The sequence below is a fragment of the Giraffa tippelskirchi genome, chromosome 4, assembly GCF_054371585.1.
Source record: "Giraffa tippelskirchi isolate mGirTip1 chromosome 4, T2T-mGirTip1v1.2.pri, whole genome shotgun sequence".
Lineage (NCBI taxonomy): Eukaryota > Metazoa > Chordata > Mammalia > Artiodactyla > Giraffidae > Giraffa > Giraffa tippelskirchi.
The window spans coordinates 158,790,817-158,810,905 of record NC_137278.1 but is presented as its reverse complement, the minus strand read 5'-3'; the positions used below and the strand labels follow the sequence as shown (position 1 = coordinate 158,810,905).

The following is a 20,089-nucleotide window of genomic DNA, read 5'->3' as shown; positions in this document are numbered from 1 at the left end:
GAATGCCTAAAATGAGTATTTAATATACTTGAAATCTTAAATGAATTTTGAGGAATCAATTTTAAAAACTCCACAGATTTCAATTATGCTGCCTGCAAAATGGAAATGTAAATATGCAGAATCATAACTTTGACTTTCTTCACTAAGAAAACAGACTGCATACTTACATACATAGAGACCAACTGGTATTTACAGAGAGCCCAGGCACTCTGCTTTAATGGTGTAGAGAAAAATGAAATAATATAGTATACGAAAAATATATAAACATTTGTTCCAGGAAAAAAGAAAAAAAAAACAAATTGCTCCAGTTTGATTTCTTCACCTTCTTAACGCTCTCCTTACTCTACATTGCTCTAAAACACAAATTATGATTACTGAGGTCAAGTTACAACTGGTTAATCTGGAGGGAATGCATTAAACCTAAAGACAGAAACCAGTTTGTAGAAGTTAATCACAAAACTATTTTAATAAATTAATATGATTATTTATCAAAAGCTCCCTGACCTCCTATCACATATTAGGAACTATATTAGCATCTCATTTAGGCCTAAAAACAACAAAACAAAAACCTTGTTGAAAGTATATTTTCATTCTCACTTGACAGTTAAGGAAGAGGAGGCTTGAGAGTTAAGTCACTTGCCCAGGCTCACAGAGCTAGCCCTCCAAATAAATGTGGGATTTACAACATAAAGCTATACCCAAAAAAGCTCACAGAGAGGCCAACTGCCCGAGCAGGAGGCAGTGGGAACATGAAAAATCTAGGCTGCAGTTCATCTGACAGGATGAACTGAGATAAGAGATAAGCTTTCAGCATTACTGTCTTCCTAAACTAGAAGATAAATTCAGGTCTGCCATGCAAAGTCATCAATGAAAATCCTTTGAAAATCAACAATGCGGTAACCTGCTACCTAGCATTTTAAAATATATTTCTTTTATGTGAAGAAGAGATAACAAAATTTTGGACTCCTGTACGAAGTGACAAGAGAATGCTGCAAAGTTTCCTGAAGCTTTGGATCCTCAAATACTTACACATTTAGCTGCCCCCGAGCCAGAAAAAGATCCAAAAGGAAACAATGCTACCACTCTTCAAGAGTTGATCTTCAAGTCAGTCAACTAAGAATCTTGTGATCTCAAAGTCCTGGAATCTCAGTTTTCTCATTCTTAAAATGAGAATAACCTATACCTCAGAAGTGAGCAGCAAAGAATAAGTGAGAAATACATATAAAGTGACAATTACTGTACTTTAAACACAATAAATGGTGGTAAGAATTCTATAAAGGTGATAACCTCTACCTGGAATGTTCTCCAAACCCTCTCATCACCTACACTCACCCCAGTGGCAGTCAAATTGTCTTTGCAATAAATAATGCTGGCATAATCATATACCTGTATGGAAAGATGAATCCCATCTCACACCACACACAAAAACTACTTTGAAATGGAGCATAATAGACATAAATTTAAGAACTTCTGTTCATTTTTTAAAGGCATTAAGAGTGAAAAGGAAAGCCATAGGCTAAAAAAGAAGACATATGCAACATGTATATCCAAAGGATGACTCCATCTGGAAAACAGAATAAACTATAAATCAATCAGAAAAACACAACCCCAAACAAAAAAGAACAGACTTGAATAGCCACTTCACAAAAGAAGTATACAAAAATGTGCCCAACTCATTCAACAGAGAAATGCAAATTACACCCACCATGAGATACAATTACACAACCATCAAAGTGGCTGAAGTGAATGACCTAGACAATACTTGACATGAGCAAAAACGTGGAACAGCTGGATCTCACATACATTGCTTATAGACATATACAATGGCACAAGCACTGTACAAACTTTTTGACAATTTTTAACAAAGTAAAACTTAATGCCTACCCTAAGACCCAGCAAATTCACCCCTGAGTATTTACTCAAGAGGAATGAAAATATATATCCACAAAGACTCATATGAGAATATTCATAGTAGCTTTCTCACAATAGATACAAATAAGAAACAGCTCATATGTCCATCAATAGTAGAATGGATAAATGGTGGTATATCCTTATAATGGAACACTTCACAGGAGTTAAAGCAGTATAAACTACTATTCCATGCAACAAACATAATGAAGACCAGAAGAAACCAGACACATACCATTCCTTTAAGAAATATGAGGTAGTGACTGGAAAGGGTTAAGAGGGAGACCTATGGTATGCCAGAAATGTTCTGTATCTTGATTTTGGTAGTATGTAGTTCCACAGGTGTATGCACGTACAAAAATTCATCAAGCTGTATATTTAAGATATATGTACTTTATTGCATGTATCTCATATATATCTCAATTTTTAAAACTTTAATATTTTACAGAGAATAAGGCCAAAAGCAATAACCAAAACTCCTCAGTAAAATACAGTAAAAACTTAAAGAAAAAACATGGCAGTATCTAACCTAATATTTATGTTACTGACAAGTCAACCCAGAATTTATAAATCTAAACTTCTCATGCTTCTAATATATCATGCTTCAGGCTTCCCTGATGGCTCAGAGGGTAAAGCGTCTGCCTGCAATGCAGGAGACTTGGGTTCGATCCCTGGGTCGGGAAGATCCCCTGGAGAAGGAAATGGCAACCCACCCCAGTATTCTTGCCTGGAGAATCACGTGGATAGAGGAGCCTGGTAGGCTACAGTTCACGGGGTCTCAAAGAGTCAGACATGACTGAGTGACTTCACTTTCACTTTTCCAAAGAAGAGGAAGAGAAAAAGAGAAAGAGGAGAAAGAAGGAAGAAGAGGAGAAGGGAAGTTGGGGGAGGGAGAAGAGGAAGAAGGGAAGGGGGAGGGGAAGGAAAAGAAGAAAGAAAAGAGGAAGGAGAGGAGGAAGGAGATGAAAGAAGCAGAAGAGGAAGGAGAAGACTACTCTGTTTCTTTAAAAAGCAAGTCGTCTATTTGAACACTAGATTTTTTTTTCCAATAGTTCCAATATCTATGGGCTTAGGTTTTATGTCTCAGTTATAATAAAAATAACCAAAAAATTACAAAAACAAAATATTACTTCCTATCTTTATGGCCATATTAATCATTCTCTGTGGTAAATCACTTATCCTCATCCATAAAATGCAGAAAATGAGATTACCTCTAAAAGCTTTTTTCAGTTCAAGGATTCTATGGTTCTGACATTCAACTAATCAAAATATTCTGACTAGTTCCCTAAATGTCTTCCAAAATAACAGCCAAGCCTTCGGTCTGGCATTCAAAGTCCCATATCAACATTAGCTCCTACTTACTTTTCTTTTTCTCGCATTAGCTCTACATAAAACCCATACACTTTCCTTTCTCTTTATTTTTGTTTGTATGATTTCCTCCAAATAAAATACTCCTCTCCCAAAGTTCTTTATTAGTGTATTAAAATCTTTATCTTTAAATGTGTTCATCCATTCACATATTTACTGAAGATCTTTTCCACGTAAGGCACAAAGACAACAGCTGAGGACAAGGAAACAAGACACAGTTCCAACTACTATGTGGACATGCAAAAAGCTAAACCTAGTACACGGCAGAATCAAATTATACAGTAGTAAAACAAAGCAAAACCCTTAGACCGAGCCTTAGACCCAGCTGACATTGTCCCTTCTTCAATTTTCTCTCTGTTATTCCCAATCAGATAGTTTTTTCTCTGTTCTGAATGATCATAAGATTGTTTCTCAACAATCTCTCACTTTCTCAGAAACCTAATCATTTGTATCTCTATTACCTCAACATATATAAAATCTGAGAAAAGACTTTTTTCTGTATATTTTTAATACTCGTTAAATTTTCCTTGAACACTAAACATAAACTGCTCAAAAAATGATTTTAAGGCTTTTCAAAACTGGAGTGCTCTCATATTTTTTACCTAAAAATACTTACGGCCAAAGTGATTACAATAAAAAGTAAGATTAAAAGAAGTTGCATCTTATGGGAAATTCCTATGGATAATTTCATGGAAAGTCAGTCAAGAACTAGATTTCTTGAGAAACTAAATTTATTCTTTTAAGAATTTTATAGACTAATTTTTTTATAAAGAAATATTCAGTGACTGACTAATTTTGCTTTATAAAAGTCATTTATAAAGTATTTCCTTAAATACTCCTGTATTAACCTGAAATACATAAACATGCCTTGATACTTTAACTATCACATACTTGAAACAAACGAAAATGAAAACTCAATTTGCCCTGTGCCTAAAAACAAATACTCCATGTCCATCAGAGTATTTATGAACATAAGTATGTCTTGTAGCTGACATAGTTTAAGTTATGCGACACTTCTGTAATTGTAATGTCATAGATTAATATCCATGTTTTAGGCTTAATCTATTAATAATTATTTGTGTTTTTTATCTGTAGTTAAGTTCTAGGAGCATGTGACTGTTCAAAGCATAACTAAACTCATATAAGTTCCATCATCTAATATATACCAGTTTTTAAATACTACCATTAAAAAATAGCTACCTGTAAGTTTTTCAAGCACGCTAAGTGCAAATTTTAAATACTTAAGTTTAAAAACTTAAATTCATTGCCTTATGTAAGATAATTAAAAATCTCTTATCACCCTTATTTTGAATAAACCCATACTGTACCTGGTTATTACCATGACCAAAAGGAGTACTAGATAAATTAGTGGTTACACTGTGCAAAATAATTTCACCACTGAGAGATCCAGAAGCAATGTAGCAGTCATTCCAATTATATGTTACACAAGTTACTTCATCCTTATGATCCTGAATGAAAGAAATGACAGTAAATAGAGTGCCACACAACCTTCAAATAGCATATTTTTCATGTTTTTTGGTAAACATTATATATTTGTCAATCTAATATTTGCTTTAACATTTTCCTCAAAATAATCTAAAAAAAAAAAGTACTCAAATGAGTAGTAAACTATCTGATCAGCACCAAGTCTTTTCAGGGAACAAAGATTTATTTTTCATAACCATAATAATGATCAGGCACTATGAAACAAGAGACAAAAAGGAAAGGTAATTTTCTAAATGGCATTATGCCTACATTAAAGAATTCACTTCCACTGACAAGTAACATTTATTGCAAGTTGACTATTATGAGAGTCCCTGCCCTTGAGAATATTACTGTTCAATTGGGAAGATAGGACTTTTAAGTGAACACGCAAACAGCAGAATGAATTCTAAATGAGTGGCAGAGGCAAAGTGTCAGAGGAAAGCGAAAGAGGCATCACTATGAACTGAGCTGACAAAGGAAGCTTTATGGAAGACAGGAAACCTGAGTTCAACCTTAAAGAAAGTGATTAAGAGGTAAGTTAGGATAAGAGACACAGATGCATAGAACAGTCTTATGGACTCTGAGGGAGAAAGTGAGGGTGGGACGTTCTGAGAGAATAGCATTGAAACATGTATATTATCATATGTGAAACAGAACACCATTCCAGGTTCGATGCATGAGACAAACGCTCAGGGCTGGTGCACTGGGATGACCCAGAGGGATGGGATGGGGAGGGAGGTGGGAGGGGGGTTCAGGATGGGGAACACATGTAAACCCATGGCTGATTCATGTCAATGTATGGCAAAAACCACTACAATATTGTAAAGTAATTAGCCCCCAACTGAAATAAATAAATTTAAAAAAAAAAAAAATAGAGGTAAGTTAGGGGAAGGAGAATGAAACCTAACACTGCAAAATGGAAGAGAGCAAAAAAAAAAAAAAGCCCCAAAGTCAAACTGAGATAGTATGTTTGAGAGTTGATAGACGCTGCTTCCATCTGTTGAGTACCAACTGAGGCTGGAGTTTTAATTTTTTATTAATCTTTAGAACAAGCATGGGAGGCAGTCGTTTTTCCTATTTTACAGATGACTTAACTAAGGTTAACAAACTGCATGCTCACAGAACTGCCAGTGGCAAAGCTAGGATTCAAGCTTACTTTCCTCCTAGTATACTAGCACTGTCTCCCTGATCTATAGGGGAATCCATTTTGAAGAAATAAAACCGTTTAATTTAGAACAAACTGAGTTCACAAGGACTATGTTTTCCAAGGTTAAATTAAAGATATCTAGCCTAAGAGCACAGTGGTCAGCATAGTTTTTAACAATTTGATGTCACATCTTAATAACAGAAACAAACCAATCTTTGAATCTAATAATTAATGTAATAACAATAATTGTAGCTATAATATTCCATTTATTTTACAACTTTCTCAAATGGTCCCTGAGGCATGCTGGGAGATGCCTTTACATTTTAGGAAATTCTTTCTCTGTGTAGGTATGTGTGTGTATATATAAAATATGTTTAAAATTTTGCATATTAAAACTTTTTTGAAAGACAAAAATTGAAAACAATTTTAAAGATGAACTTCCAAATACTGAAACGACAGAAGTCCAAAAAAGCAATCACAACCAGAGGCTTTCACAATGATTCTTTTCGTTTTTCTGAAACTGCAAAAGCTATTTAAAGAAGCACTAATTATAAATAGTAAATTATTTTAGAAACATTTTATTACCAAGATGAAAATACACACAAAAATAACACAAATAGCAGCAGAGAACTAAGAAGCCATATCTCCAAACTGATTACCAGATTGAATACTATCATCCCAAAATCACTCTCATTTTTTCAAAGAACCTTAAGAAGATCTTTAATGACAAATCATAGTTTTTTAAAAATGAAGGAAGTGGTCCACTCAAGAGCAGAACAAAGTGAAAAAATAAGGAAAAAGTTTTAACCCCAGCAACACAATAACATAGTAACATACATGGAAGGAAAAATAAACTCAAAATAGTAAGCTTTTGGCTACACATCTTTATATTCCCTATCAAATCTCACTTCATTCTGAAGCAGCTTATTTTTATCATAAAAGCTCAAAATTAAATTTTGGTAATTACTAATAAACACATTTCTGTAAAGATTAAAAAAAAAATTTGCTTACCTTAAGAGATCGATGAACTCTTTTTGATTTTAAATCCCAAATATTAACAGTATTATTTAGGCCTCCGCTTACCAAATACATAGATGTTGAATTTAAACTGACACATGTCTGCTTTTGCTATTTAAAAAAAAAAAAAAGTCATGTTAAGTTAATAGAGACCAGAGCTGACTTTCAATTCTCATCCAACACTTAGTAAGCGCATGAAAAACATTTGAGTGAAATGCTATAGACATGTCAATTCTTGTACTAAAGATTCAGCTCTCATCATCTTTCACAAGGATTCAGTAGTCTGCAAAGTGTTCAAAATGGCTTTAAGGAAATCAATCAGATTCATGTTCTTTCCACATAAAGGTGGTGACAGAGGAAGCTTAGGAAACCAGTAAGTGGAGTCCCTTTAGGGCTTACTTGCCCTGCATATTTCCCTTTAACAAAACCTGCTCTTTTACTCCACAGAACATCTCAAATTAAAATCAACCCACAGCTCAGAAAATTCTAAAGGTAGAGGAGACTTTGAAGAATGCCTAGTTTAAATCCTTCAGTTTACAGAGGGTGAAGTTTTATAAAGAGGACAAGATACTAGTCCCAAGTCACAGTGCATCTCTCCAAAACAGACCAAGTCTCAAACATCTTGTCATCAGAAACTAACTCTACACTCTTCCCCCCTACTGTAAGGTCCCATTCATCCAGCTACTCAAGATAGAAGTTCAGAAGGAACCTTGATTCCTCGTTCTCCCTCCACTCAGTCTATCAGCAAGTTGTCTAAACTCCAACCCTAAAATATACCTCACAGGGACCCCCTCTATCTACCGTCACTGCAAGCACCCTGATCCAAAACTTGTCAAAGCACAACAGCAGCTTCCTAACTGGTTGTCTGCCTTCCTCTCTTGCTTCCCTACATTCCATGTTCCATACATAGAGTGACCTTTATGAAAGGTAAATCAGATCATGTGTGTCTTATTTTAAAATCCTCAGTGGCTTCCAATCACACCTAAATTCCAAACTCATCATTAACCTGGCTTTCATTGCCCTATTCATCCAGCCCTTTCTTAACTGGTCTCTTACCAGTTTCCTCCCCACCCACTGATTCTCTAGGCACAACGACCATCTTCCATTCCTTAAATGTGATAACACTATATTTGCCTCCAGACTTCACAGCTCTTCTTGCCTGGAAAGTTAATTCCCCTGAACCTTGGCTTGAATGACTTCACCTGGTCAGTAGATATCAACTTAAATACCACAATTTCAGAAGACTTCCCTTCCCCACCTAACGTAACCTGCTATCTCAATAACGTATTTCAGCTCTCTGCATAACAACTTACCACTATCACTGGGTACTGTTTACTCGTTTATTGTCTGTCTCTCACCAGAATGTCAGTTTCCTTAGAGCAAAGACCATATCCATGTTCAATAAATATTTATAGAACAAATGGCTAAAACTACAGCGGTAACCAAGTTTTCTCACAATGAGTATGTATGCATGTCATCTATCTGGTGGTATCATCAGTAACTATGCTACAAAGAACAATGTTGCATGGTTGTTGGTTTTTTTCCTATTAACTTTCAGATACACTATATAGTTGCATGAATTATTCCCACTCCAGCTGAACACCATAAGGGGGGGAAATAAAAGTTAATTCCAAAGGGTACATTTTGTGACCTAAGGCAAATTACATAGCTCTAGGCAAGTAATCTCATCTTTCTGAGCCTACATTTCTACCGTTGAGAAATGAGAGATGAGGACCAGATCTACTGTTCTTGATAGTCTATGCATTTCAAAAACATCCTCCGCTCAAGAGAGCACCAGATTCTTAAAAGGGTGCAGATGGCCCCCTCTCTCTCCCCCAAGGTTTCTTCCAGCTTTGAAATTCTAACCGAGTCAAAATTATTAACACAGACAAAAATATCAGGAACACATTACATCAATATTTCAGTATGGTCACTATAATTCTCTTGCAGACATCATTCGAGGAATTGACTTTGGTCTAAATAGACTAATAAAATTTAGAAACTGGTTATTACTGCAGATCAAGAGTTTACCTTTAAATAAAATAGATAAGAATGGCATCCATCAAAGATCAATATATTAAAATTTCAATCATCAAAAACAACTCAAATTATTTGTAAGGGCTCAGAACAAAACCTATATTTTTAGCTGCTTACCCTAATGAGAGAGTATCTTTTTATGTTAATGTATTATTAATGTAGCTAATGAACTTAAATAATTAATGGAAGTTAGTTATTACAGGAATCCTGTACCCTAAGACAAAAGCAATAGGTAGAATTTTAAAATTTAAAGATAACATCAGGTCAAATTTCTAGGTTACCATATCCATTATCATACTGTCAAGACCAATCTGTCTACTTTAGAGAGGTAAAATACAAAATCAAAGAAAATTAATATGGACTTTAAATAAAGTTCCACCTTAAATAGTGGAAGAAGTGGAAATCAAAATTGTTTTTGTTTTTTGGCTTTTTATTTGTTTTGGCTGTGTCAGGTCTTAGTTGCAGCATGCAGGGTCTTTTGTTGAGGCATGTGAGACCTAGTTCTGGGCCAGGGATGGAACCTGCATCCCTTGCATTGGAAGGAGGATTCTTAACCACTGGACTACCAGGGCAGTCCCAAAATCAAAACTGTTTTGATGTTGATATTTAATCCAACAAATGTTCGCTGATCAACTTGGAAATGATCTGAAGATCTAAAAATGACTAAGATGTTCTGCCTCCTCTTGAAGAGTACAGTTTACCTTTATCGCCCAGTGGCACTCTGGGGATGCAGATTCAATCCCTGGTCTGGGAACTAGATCCCACATGCCTCAATTCCACTTACTGAGGCTGAAAGGCAACTGCCATTCCTACCCTTAACAAATACTCTGTCTGTCCCAGTCTCCATCACCTGTGGGCTGGAACTGATGCTGAGATCAATCCTACCAGACACCTTTAGGAAAGGACTGCTAGAAATTCTAAGTCATTTTTATTAATATGTTAGATTAACTGATATTGTGTGGTCCTGCTGTGTTCCACTCCAAAGCAACTGGAGTAGAGCAATTACTAATTGGGCTGCCTTACCTACTCCAGTGTGTAAAATCATGACAATTCATTATGGTTTAGAGTCCACTATAAAACTTTGAAATTTAAAAAAAGAACCACCAACTATATATTCCTTTTTATTTAGATCTTATTTAAAATGGAAACAGCTTTCAAGAAGTGTGTGATTGGAAATGAAAAAGCCAGCATTATCCTGAATCAGAAGGATTAACTTATGAAACAAAAGGGTAAGAATATATAGTGAGAAATTCATTTAAATGCTCTGGGACCAAAGCTCATTTTGACAAAGCCCATTCTGTTACAGGAGGGCTTGGAGAGGCTCAGGTAGTACCCATTGGACCGAAGCTAAAGCAGAAGGTCACCATCAGATAAGGGTCTTTAGCTGATGGTGCTGAGCCCATTGTCAGTAAGGAAAGGGCTACATCATCAGGACTCTTTTGGTCAGATCAACCTAGCAACCTTGGTGGAACATAGTCCTAAAAAGTCACAGCAATACCAGGAAACCTCCAACAGAGGGAAAATGGAGATGCTACCTGCCTGATGAAATCTAAGTCCTTGATTGCTCCCCTAGGATCCAATATTATTTTACTTAAAGATGTTTCAGTAACCACACTTATCTCACCTTCAAATGTTAACTGTATTATTTTAAGCTCAGGTTAAGAATAATCCTTTTAAACTCCTTTATACTTAGTTGTTAGCACCATAATAAATAAGCAATTACCACGCAAGTAGGACTAAGATTTTTAAAAGTTAAAAAAAAAAAAAATCACTTACCCCTTCACCAAGCTCTAAAAGAGGGACAGGTTTACATTTGCAGCTTGAAACAACTATTTTGTCACCACTGGAAGATGCTGTCACTAGAAAGTTATCTAAAACAAGAGTTATGGAGTAACAAACAATCCAAGAGCAGTTCTAGCATTATATCATTCAACTATCATTATAAAGAAATGTGACGATAAAAGCAAGCACACTAACACTAAGAAGACAATGAATATAGCTGATACATTAGCTTTCAAAACTGGCTCAGATTACTAATTACTAAGACTAATTCTCTTTATTACTGCAGGGAAGAACTATCCTTTTTGACTTTGCTATCACTTGAAAGCTATTTAACCCATGTGAAATACTACCCCATTTTCAAAGAGTAGGCCAGAAGATCTAATTTTATCCTTCAAGAATGAGAGCATGATAAAAGCAACATCAGGCAAATACCAATCAGCCTTTTCTTCCATAAATATGGTTTAAGATATTATTTAGTAATGCAGTGCTTGATACCAGTTTAAGCTAGGAAAATATCCACATTAGTCTCCTATTTTTCCACTAAAAAATAAAGCCTGATATTTTCTGGAATGGAATGGACTGGAATGTTTGTGATAGAGCGTTTCAATTTTAAATGTATTAAGAATATTACAGAGTGAAGTAAGCCAGAAAGAAAAACACCAATACAATATACTAACGCATATATATGGAATTTAGAAAGATGGTAATGATGACCCTCTATGCGAGACAGCAAAAGAGACACAGATGTATAGAACAGTCTTTTGGACTCTGTGGGAGAAGGCAACGGTGGGATGATTTGAGAGAATAGCACTGAAACATGTATATTATCATATGTGAAACAGATCGCCAGTCCAGGTTTGATGCATGAGACAAGGTGCTCAGGGCTGGTGCACTGGGATGACCCTGAGGGATGGGATGGGGAAGGAGGTGGGAGGGGGGTTCAGGATGGGGAACATATGTACACCCATGGCTGATTCATGTCAGTGTATGGGAAAAAACACTACAATATTGCAAAGTAATTACTACTACTACTACTAAGTCGCTTCAGTCGTGTCCGACTCTGTGCGACCCCACAGACGGCAGCCCACCAGGCTCCGCCGTTCCTGGGATTCTCCAGGCAAGAACACTGGAGTGGGTTGCCATTTCCTTCTCCAATGCGTGAAAGTCAAAAGTGAAAGTGAAGTCGCTCAGTCGTGTCTGATTCTTCGAGACCCCATGGACTGCAGCCTACCAGGCTCCTCCGTCCGTGGGATTGTCCAGGCAAGAGTACTGGAGTGGGGTGCCATTGGCAAAGTAATTAGCCTCCAATTAAAATAAATAAATTAAAAAAAAAGAATATTACAGTGTATGTAGCAAATATAAGTAAGTGCGATTATACAGCAACTATGAGTTTTATTTTAACTTTATTTTGGCTCAATTAAATTTAAATTATTTAAAATACAATTTTAAATTATTAAAATAACTAATAATTATTTAAAATTTGATTTAATAATTGAAAATTAAATTTACCTTATTTCACATAAATAAGTGAAATAATCGGTAAACACAAAATAATGTAAGTATTTTAAAACTTACATGACTAAACACAATAATACAACCAAGAACAAGAGTCTGATTTTGAGAGTCAAAACAAAATATCAGAAGTTTAAATAAATACTTTTAACAAGCAAAGTCCAAACTGCATTACTTTAAGTGATTTGTAGAACATTCAGCTATTTTGTGATCAGACCATGGACTGTAATTTTATCATGATATATGATTCAAACAAAATCCCTTCCACCTATCTAGATTTTACAGCATTGAGAAAAATAAATCATTTTCCCTTTCCTTGGCTTCTTCCTATGTTTATTGTTACTCTTCTCTATAGAATATATTAAAGAAAGGACTGAAAGAAGATACTACAAAAGTATACTCGTTACCCCATTTATTTCTCATACAGTTTTAGAAGTCTTAAGAAAGTGAGGAGTATAACCTGGAGGGCCAAAAAAATAATTAACTGATTTTTTAAAAAAAAGAAAACTGATCTTCATGGTACCTCACTATTAACTCTGTCCTTGGAATCCATGATAAGCGGTCCCCAAACATCTGAGTCTGGGAATCCCTTGGTCTTCAGTAATTAACCTCTATGGAAGGCATCAAAGCCTCAATAGGAATAAAACAATACAACGGTTTCCAGTGCACATGTACTTATACAAGAAAACTACAGAAATCAGTTTCTAAAACCCAAAGGACACCATCACATAGTCATAGTCACATCAGTTTTGTTGCTAGACCTTTAAGTGGTTTATCAGTAAATGCCAACTCCTAATAAAACTCCTTGAAATAAAAATAATCACCAGGAACTGGTACTTTTATGTAGCAAGTAACAGGGAAAATTAAGCTATAAACATAATAAAAATCTAATAATAGAAGCAACATCACATATTTGTCACTCTCTTTAAACATTTCCCCCCACTATAGATCTGCAGAGGCCTTCAAAAACACAGTCCCCTCACATGAGTTTGATTAACAGGGAGCCAAAGTAACTTACTTTGCTACTTTAATACAAAATCAAGGAATGATGAAGAGGAAAGTTTAATTCAATAAGAAAACTTGTCATTTTTGTTATATCTTTACAAGAATAATTAGACTGGGCATGAAAACTTTCTAACGTTTTTGTTCATGAATCATTCATAATTTAAAGCTTTGATATTTTTACTTTCATCAGGAAGCAGAATATTACTACTTTGATACTGATAAGATCAGGCACATGTTCAAGTTTAATCTGTTGTTTAAGAAACACTGTATGAGTTCCACAAAAGAATGATTATTTCTACCATACCAAGAATACAGAACATTTTCATACAAAAGGTGGTAACAGTACTTTGTTTCCAGCAATGGTTCTCAACGGAGGATGATTCTGGCCCCTCACAGAATCGGTATGTGGCAATCCTGAAGATGCTTCGCAGCTGTTACCACTGGGGCTACTGGTATCTCACTGGTAGAGGTCAGGAAGGCTTCTAACCATCCTGCAATGCACAAGGCAGCCTCCATGACAAAACATTATCTGGCCCAAAATGAGAAATCCCTATTTATGAGTTTATTTTATCCACCAGGAACTTCCCTGGTAGTCCAGTGGTTAAGTGTCTGCCTTGCAATGGAAGGGACATGGGTTTGATTCCTGGTCAGGGAACTAAGATCCTACATGCCACTGGGGAGCGCCACAAATAAAGAGCCTGCAGAGAGCCTGCACACCGCAATAAAAGATCACACATGACTCAACTAAGACTCAAAGAAGTCAAATAAATAAATTCGGGCTTCCCAAGTGGCACTAGTGGTAAAGAAACTGCCTGCCAATGCCGGAGACCTAAGAGATGTGGGTTCAACCCCTTGGTTGGGAAGATTCCCTGGAGGAGGGCATAGCAACCCATACTAGTATTCTTGCCTGAAGAATCCCATGGACAGAGGAGCCTGGTGGGTTCGGACCCTACAGTCCGTAGGGTTGCAAAGAGTTGGACACAATTGAAGTGACCTAGTACACAGAAATTTACTAAGACAGGAAGGGTGGGAATCAGAAATATAACAACCTTAGGAAAATTCAATCAAGATAATTTATCTGTCTTTTTGGGAAACAAGACTATTTTTCAACACAGATACAATGGAAGAGAAATACAGAAAGTACAACAGTAACATGGAAATGTTCTACAATTTTTATCTCCTCCCTCAACTTTTGCTTTTGTCTTCAATTTCCCAACTAGATCCACAAATACACAAATGTAGATGCAAAACATCATTCCAGAACTTTTAGGATTATTTCCATCGTTACCTACCTTATTCTATTTAATTTAATAAAGAACTGTTGATAACAAAACTCTATGGCCTGCATCTAGTAGCTAACATATATTTTTAATACCAGTGCTTTTCAATGTAGTGGGTTGCAAATAAATTTTTTAATGAAATCAATGGAGAATATCAGTTTTCAATCATATGATATGTCATTGTTTAGTTGCTAAGTCATGTCCGAATCTTTGCAACCCCATGGACTATAGCCTGCCTGGCTCCTCTGTCCATGGTATTTCCCAAGCAAGAATACCGGAGTGGATTGCCATTTCCTTCTCCAATGGATCTTCCTGACCCAGGCATTGAATCCACATTTCCTGCTTGGCAGGTGGATTCTTTAATACTGAGCCACTTGGAAAGCCCCTATCATATGACATACAGTTTATTAAATTCCTATTTCACTTTATCTTTCACAGCTATGCCAAATGTATTTCTCATTATGGATCACACACAAAAGTTTCATTGCTACTGGTTGTTTAACATAACAAAAAGTGGCTACTTTTTTTTTAAAGGATACTATTGCTGCTCCAACACACTGAGCTGATAACATGTGGTGTGGTGTGTGGGTTGAATTTATCCACCAGTGTCATAGATGAAGAATCCCATATTTTAACATCATCTCCCGATGAAGCAAATCTGAGGTTTTCCTGCATGACTGCACCTACAAATTGTTTAAAACAACATGCTTTAAAAACAATTGAGAGTAGGTTACCAAAAAAAAAAAAAAAGTTAAAATGAGGCATCTTATCCAAAACAAGTGGCTCCACACATTCATTTGTGTCCCAGAGACTGTGCTCACCACAAAGCTGAGTTACTGGATGGATCTTCCTAAAATGTAAACCGGATCACTGTCTTAGTTGACCTTCCCAATGGCTCTCCGCAGCAATTACAATGAAATGCAGCCTCCTTAGTGTGGAGCATTTCACAAACCGGCCTGACGTAACTTTCCTTTCTTCCCTGGGGCCACCAAACACACTGGTCTTCTTTCTCACCTACAAATGTTTCTGTTACCTCGTCTGCCAGGAATGATCTTTCCCAAGTTCCCATGGTCATCTCCTTCACATCATCCCAGTCTCAGCTCATGTTTCTTCCTCGGAAAGGCCTTCCCTGACCACTACGGCTAAAGCAACTCCATACTGGTTGTTCTATATCCCATTCTCCTGTTCCGTTTTTTCATGGCCCTTCCTGCTATCTGCAATTCTTATTCTCATAACATCTGTGGTCCTTGACTTGAGCAAAACAAAGATCTTGAGAACAGATCTTGTCTTGTTAATTACTGGTCTTCAAACATTCCTGGCACACAGTTGGTACTCAACAAATAACTGTTGGATAGGTAACTTCCTCATCTTAAAAAAAAAAAAAAGATATGATAAACTGTAGCACTCCTGCAGGTTGGAATATCAGCACTGCAGGTCTTCCAAATAACTCTAAAATTAGCAAATACAACTTGAGAAGATGTCACTAAGTCCCTACACCAACACCTGATCCACAATGCCTTCGCTTGTGTTATCTATTCACAGTACACAGTTCGAACGCATAATTCCTACAAAGTGATTTCACAAACCAAGGCAGTCTAGAAGACAAAACACACATAGTAATGCATGATGGGTAAAACAAACAAACAAACAAACAAAAGGTCAAAAACAGCCTGGGAGAAAGGGGAAGGGAAGGGTATGGCCTAAAAATATACCTTCACATCTTCCTGGTGCAGACAGTGCCAAGAGTGTAGCAGAGCATAAGTGATGTTCCCAAATCATCAACAACAGATCACATTTGTAAGTATATTTCAGAGGACAACTTAAAGACATAATAAAATACAGGGCCCTTTCAACTCTCAAGAGGCAAAATTTTTAATGTGTTTATAATGAGGCTGAAATTTCGTTAACTAGGAAAGTCACTTACGTGATTCACTCTGCTTCATTCAGCAGATAAACACAGTTCTACTAAGAGCCCTTAGTCATCTGTTGAAATGTAGACAGTGTTTGGATGTGGTGCCTTAACATGTTATAACTTATGCCCTTTGGATTCCTACTCAACAACAATGAAATGCTGGAAAAGCATCTGTAAACCCGGGAAACACTGAAAGATGTCTTCACTGTAATCTTAGACCACACCTGTTGAGCGGTGTGATGTAGCGGTGATCACTTTAGTCCTGGCTCAGATGACCTGCCCCAGAGTTAGGTGACAGTCAGTTTGGCCGAGTCACTTAATGTCTGTTTGCTCCTCTCAAAGTAGAGCGGGGAAAGGCCCATCAACCAGTGTTCTGAGAACTGAGCACACTTAAGGGCGCGACATTATCGGCCTCAGAAACAGGCTCCCATCAAAAGTGAGCTGTCAGGACACAAGGCGGTAACACTATCAGCCTCGCGGCTACAAGAAACAACTCCGCTACGACACTTAGCTTAAGCAAAAGCTCTCCAACTTTCTTTCACCCAAAATGCATTTTACTCGCAGGAGTCTTGCTCAACTGGAGTTACCTTGTTAAATGCATTCGAGTGCCTGCTAAACGAGTCGAATTTGAGAGGTTTACAAAAAGGTAACGGGACTGCGGGCAAGCGGCAAACTTTCCGGAGTCAGTGCAGCCCCCCGGAGCCACCGCCGACCTGCCCCAGTCGCCCCGGGCCACCTCTCAGGCCCAACCGGAGGCCGCTGCAGGCGGAGGTGCGCGACCCCGGCCCGCGGCTCCCGGGCACTTCCGCGCCAACGCGGCCGCCGCGCCCCTGCCCGACGCGCTGAGACGCGGGAAGCCCAGGGACCTCCGACCGCCCCCTGAGGTGATCGGAGGGTGGGTGGGCAACCAGGAGAGAGCAAGTACGCGGCGGGCGGCGGGCCCTACCCCAGGACCTCCGGAACCTCACCTCTCAGCCGCCGTACACCGGGGGCCTCAGCGCGGCCCGCTCCGGCGCTGGGCTTCCGGCTCCCGCCCGAACTGTTAAACTTCGGAGGCCGGAAGTCCCGCCCCCGAGCGGCGTCAGCGGGAGAGGCGCTTCCCCAAGGAGGGGCTCAAGTTGACGGGGCAGGGCCAGGGACAGTGCTGGACCTGGGTTGGGGTCCTGATCCAAGCGCCTGGGAGGGAAGGGCGGGAACTGAGGGCCTGGGCGGCTCCTCTCTGCGCCAGGGAGGCGCTGGTGCCGCTGGCTGCTTCCCTTTTGTCATCCATTTGTTCGCTGACTGCCTCTTGCATGCCAGGCACTCGGCTAGACTGGGTGTACAGTGCTGAGTTTAGCCTAGGAATACAGGGTTTAATCAGCGCTCGTGGTCTCTAGCTCGGTGGAGCTAATACAGTATAAGGGGCAGACGATCATAAATAATTACATACTTAAATGAAAAGCGGAAACTCTTGAGAGTTGCCTCAGAGAAAAGTTACAAAATGTATGAAAGGAAAATGAACATGGATGTGGGTTTGGGAAAGGCTTCCCGGAAGATGAAGCCATGGAGAGCCGAGAATACCCGATGCAATTTACAAAGCAGCAGACTAAGAAGTAATGGCAAGCATAAGTGTCTTGAGTTAATCAGACTTCAAAACCTGTGATCTTTTTTCCAAATCATCCTGTGGGGTCAGGAACATTCCCATCTAGTTGGGAATTTTTTGGAAGGAGATGCTTCTCAGAGTGGAAAAAGAAGTAGGTGAATTGAGCTTTCATATGCTCCTTATACCAGAGCCCTTTTATTTTTTAAAGCACTACTGACAATTTTTGCTGAGAGTCCTTATAAAATAAAATATAGGGCATTTCTTCTACAAACAGTGTTATTATTCTTTCAGCACAAGTACATACTTGGATTGTGTTTCTGAACTAGGTACATAAGCCCTGGTTATTTGCACCAATATCGCAAATAACTGGAAAACTAATAAATGTGGAGAAAACACTTTTTCAGAGCAGAAATTGAAGTCCTAAAAAAGCTGTAAAGATTGATAGGGAGCCTCAAAACGAGAAAGATAGGGAGCAGCAACTGCCTTAATTGTAGTGTACCGTTCTTGAGGTTATTAAATCAATTTTGAAAGGGATGGGAGCCAAAAAGTTGGGAGATAAAATAGGGTAAGAGTAGGGACAGGAAGAATAAGGGCAAATAGAAGAAAGAAAAGACAGCTAAATCTCTGAAAATGAAGACAGGAAAGTGAAGATTAGAATATATGAAACAATATATGATACATTAATATATAACATTGATACAATGACATATAATATTTATGGAGCACACAGTTTGCTAAGCTCTATATGTCTGTATATGCATAAAGTATATATATATATATGCTACTGCTACTGCTAAGTCGCGTCAGTCGTGTCCGACTCTGTGCGACCCCATAGACGGCAGCCCACCAGGCTCCTCCATCCCTGGGATTCTCCAGGCAAGAATACTGGAGTGGGTTCCCATTTCCTCCTCCACTGCATGAAAGTGAAAAGTGAAAGTGAAGTCGCTCAGTCGTGTCCAACTCTTCGCAACCCCATGGGCTGCAGCCTACCAGGCTCCTCTGTCAATGGAGTTTCCCAGGCAAGAGTACTGGAGTGGGGTGCCATTGCCTTCTCCATATATACATATGTGTGTGTGTTACATATAGTATAGTGTGTATAAAGCATATATATGTGTTATAAAGTATATAGTATAGTGTGTATGAAGTATATATATATGTGTGTGTGTGTGTATGTGTGTGTGTGTTATTATAGATTTAAGGCAGGAGGTGAAGGGGACGGCAGAAGATGAGATGGTTGGATGGCATCACCAACTCGATGGGCGTGAGTTTGAGCACGCTCCAGGCGTTGGTAATGGACAGGGAAGCCTGGCATGCTGCAGTCCATGCCATCGCAAAGAGTTGGACACGGCTGAGCAACTGAACTACTGAAACTCTTACCATCATGCTCTTTATAATATACAAATCTGACCATATGACTACTCTACTTAAAACCTAGGCCCTTTAGAATAAAGTCTAAACTCCTTTGCAGGTGGTGCTAGTGGTAAAGTGTCCACCTGCCAGTGCAGGCGATGAAAGAGATTCGGGTTAGATCCCTGGTTTGGGAAGATCCCCTAGAGGAGGAAATGGCAACCCACTCTAGTATTCTTGCCTGGAAAATTCCTTGGACGGAGGAGCCTGGTGGGCTACAGTCCATGAGATCACAAAGAGTTGGACACGACCGAGCGACTGAGCACTAGGCCCTTTACTGCCTCATGCTGTTGTTTGCAGCTCCTCTCTGACTATCTGTTCAGCCTTACTGATCACATATGCTATGCATCACTTGTCCAGCCTTTGCCCTTGGAGAGGGCATGTTAAAACACGTCCCTCTGCCTCTCTCCAATTTGATCAAGTGGCAAAGACTGAGAAACTGTCCTCCCCTGCTGGCTTCTACCATGGCATGCTGGGCCTAACCTCATGGACTATAAATCATGTGTTCGTCTACTCATTGACCCCCTGGACTAGACTCAAAGCTCACAGTGCCTGCATAGGAAAAACATGTCTTTGTGTTCCCAGTTCCTAGCGTGATGCCTGACACAAAGGAGTTGTTTAATAAATGTTTGATGAATGAACGAATG

General features: G+C 38.4%; 1 protein-coding gene across 6 annotated transcripts in view; it reads right to left on the bottom strand.

Annotated features, from left to right (window-relative positions):
* NEDD1 (NEDD1 gamma-tubulin ring complex targeting factor) overlaps nt 1-17,470 on the bottom strand; it is a 45,811-nt gene extending 28,341 nt beyond the window's left edge. Inside the window, exons 1-6 of one of the 6 annotated variants that reach the window (XM_081595354.1) lie at nt 16,466-17,470; nt 16,254-16,360; nt 15,081-15,224; nt 10,739-10,833; nt 6,920-7,036; nt 4,605-4,745 (exon numbers count right to left, since the gene is read on the bottom strand). In XM_081595354.1, coding sequence (XP_081451480.1) covers nt 4,605-4,745; nt 6,920-7,036; nt 10,739-10,833; nt 15,081-15,224; nt 16,254-16,320 — 564 coding nt within the window. In that variant the 5' untranslated portion in view covers nt 16,321-16,360; nt 16,466-17,470. Of the gene's footprint in view, nt 1-4,604; nt 4,746-6,919; nt 7,037-10,738; nt 10,834-13,607; nt 13,753-15,080; nt 15,225-16,253; nt 16,361-16,465 lie in introns of all 6 variants that reach the window. The other 5 variants (XM_081595352.1, XM_081595353.1, XM_081595356.1 and 2 more) reach the window with 5 other exon arrangements.
* Between the last annotated feature and the right edge of the window lie 2,619 nt (nt 17,471-20,089).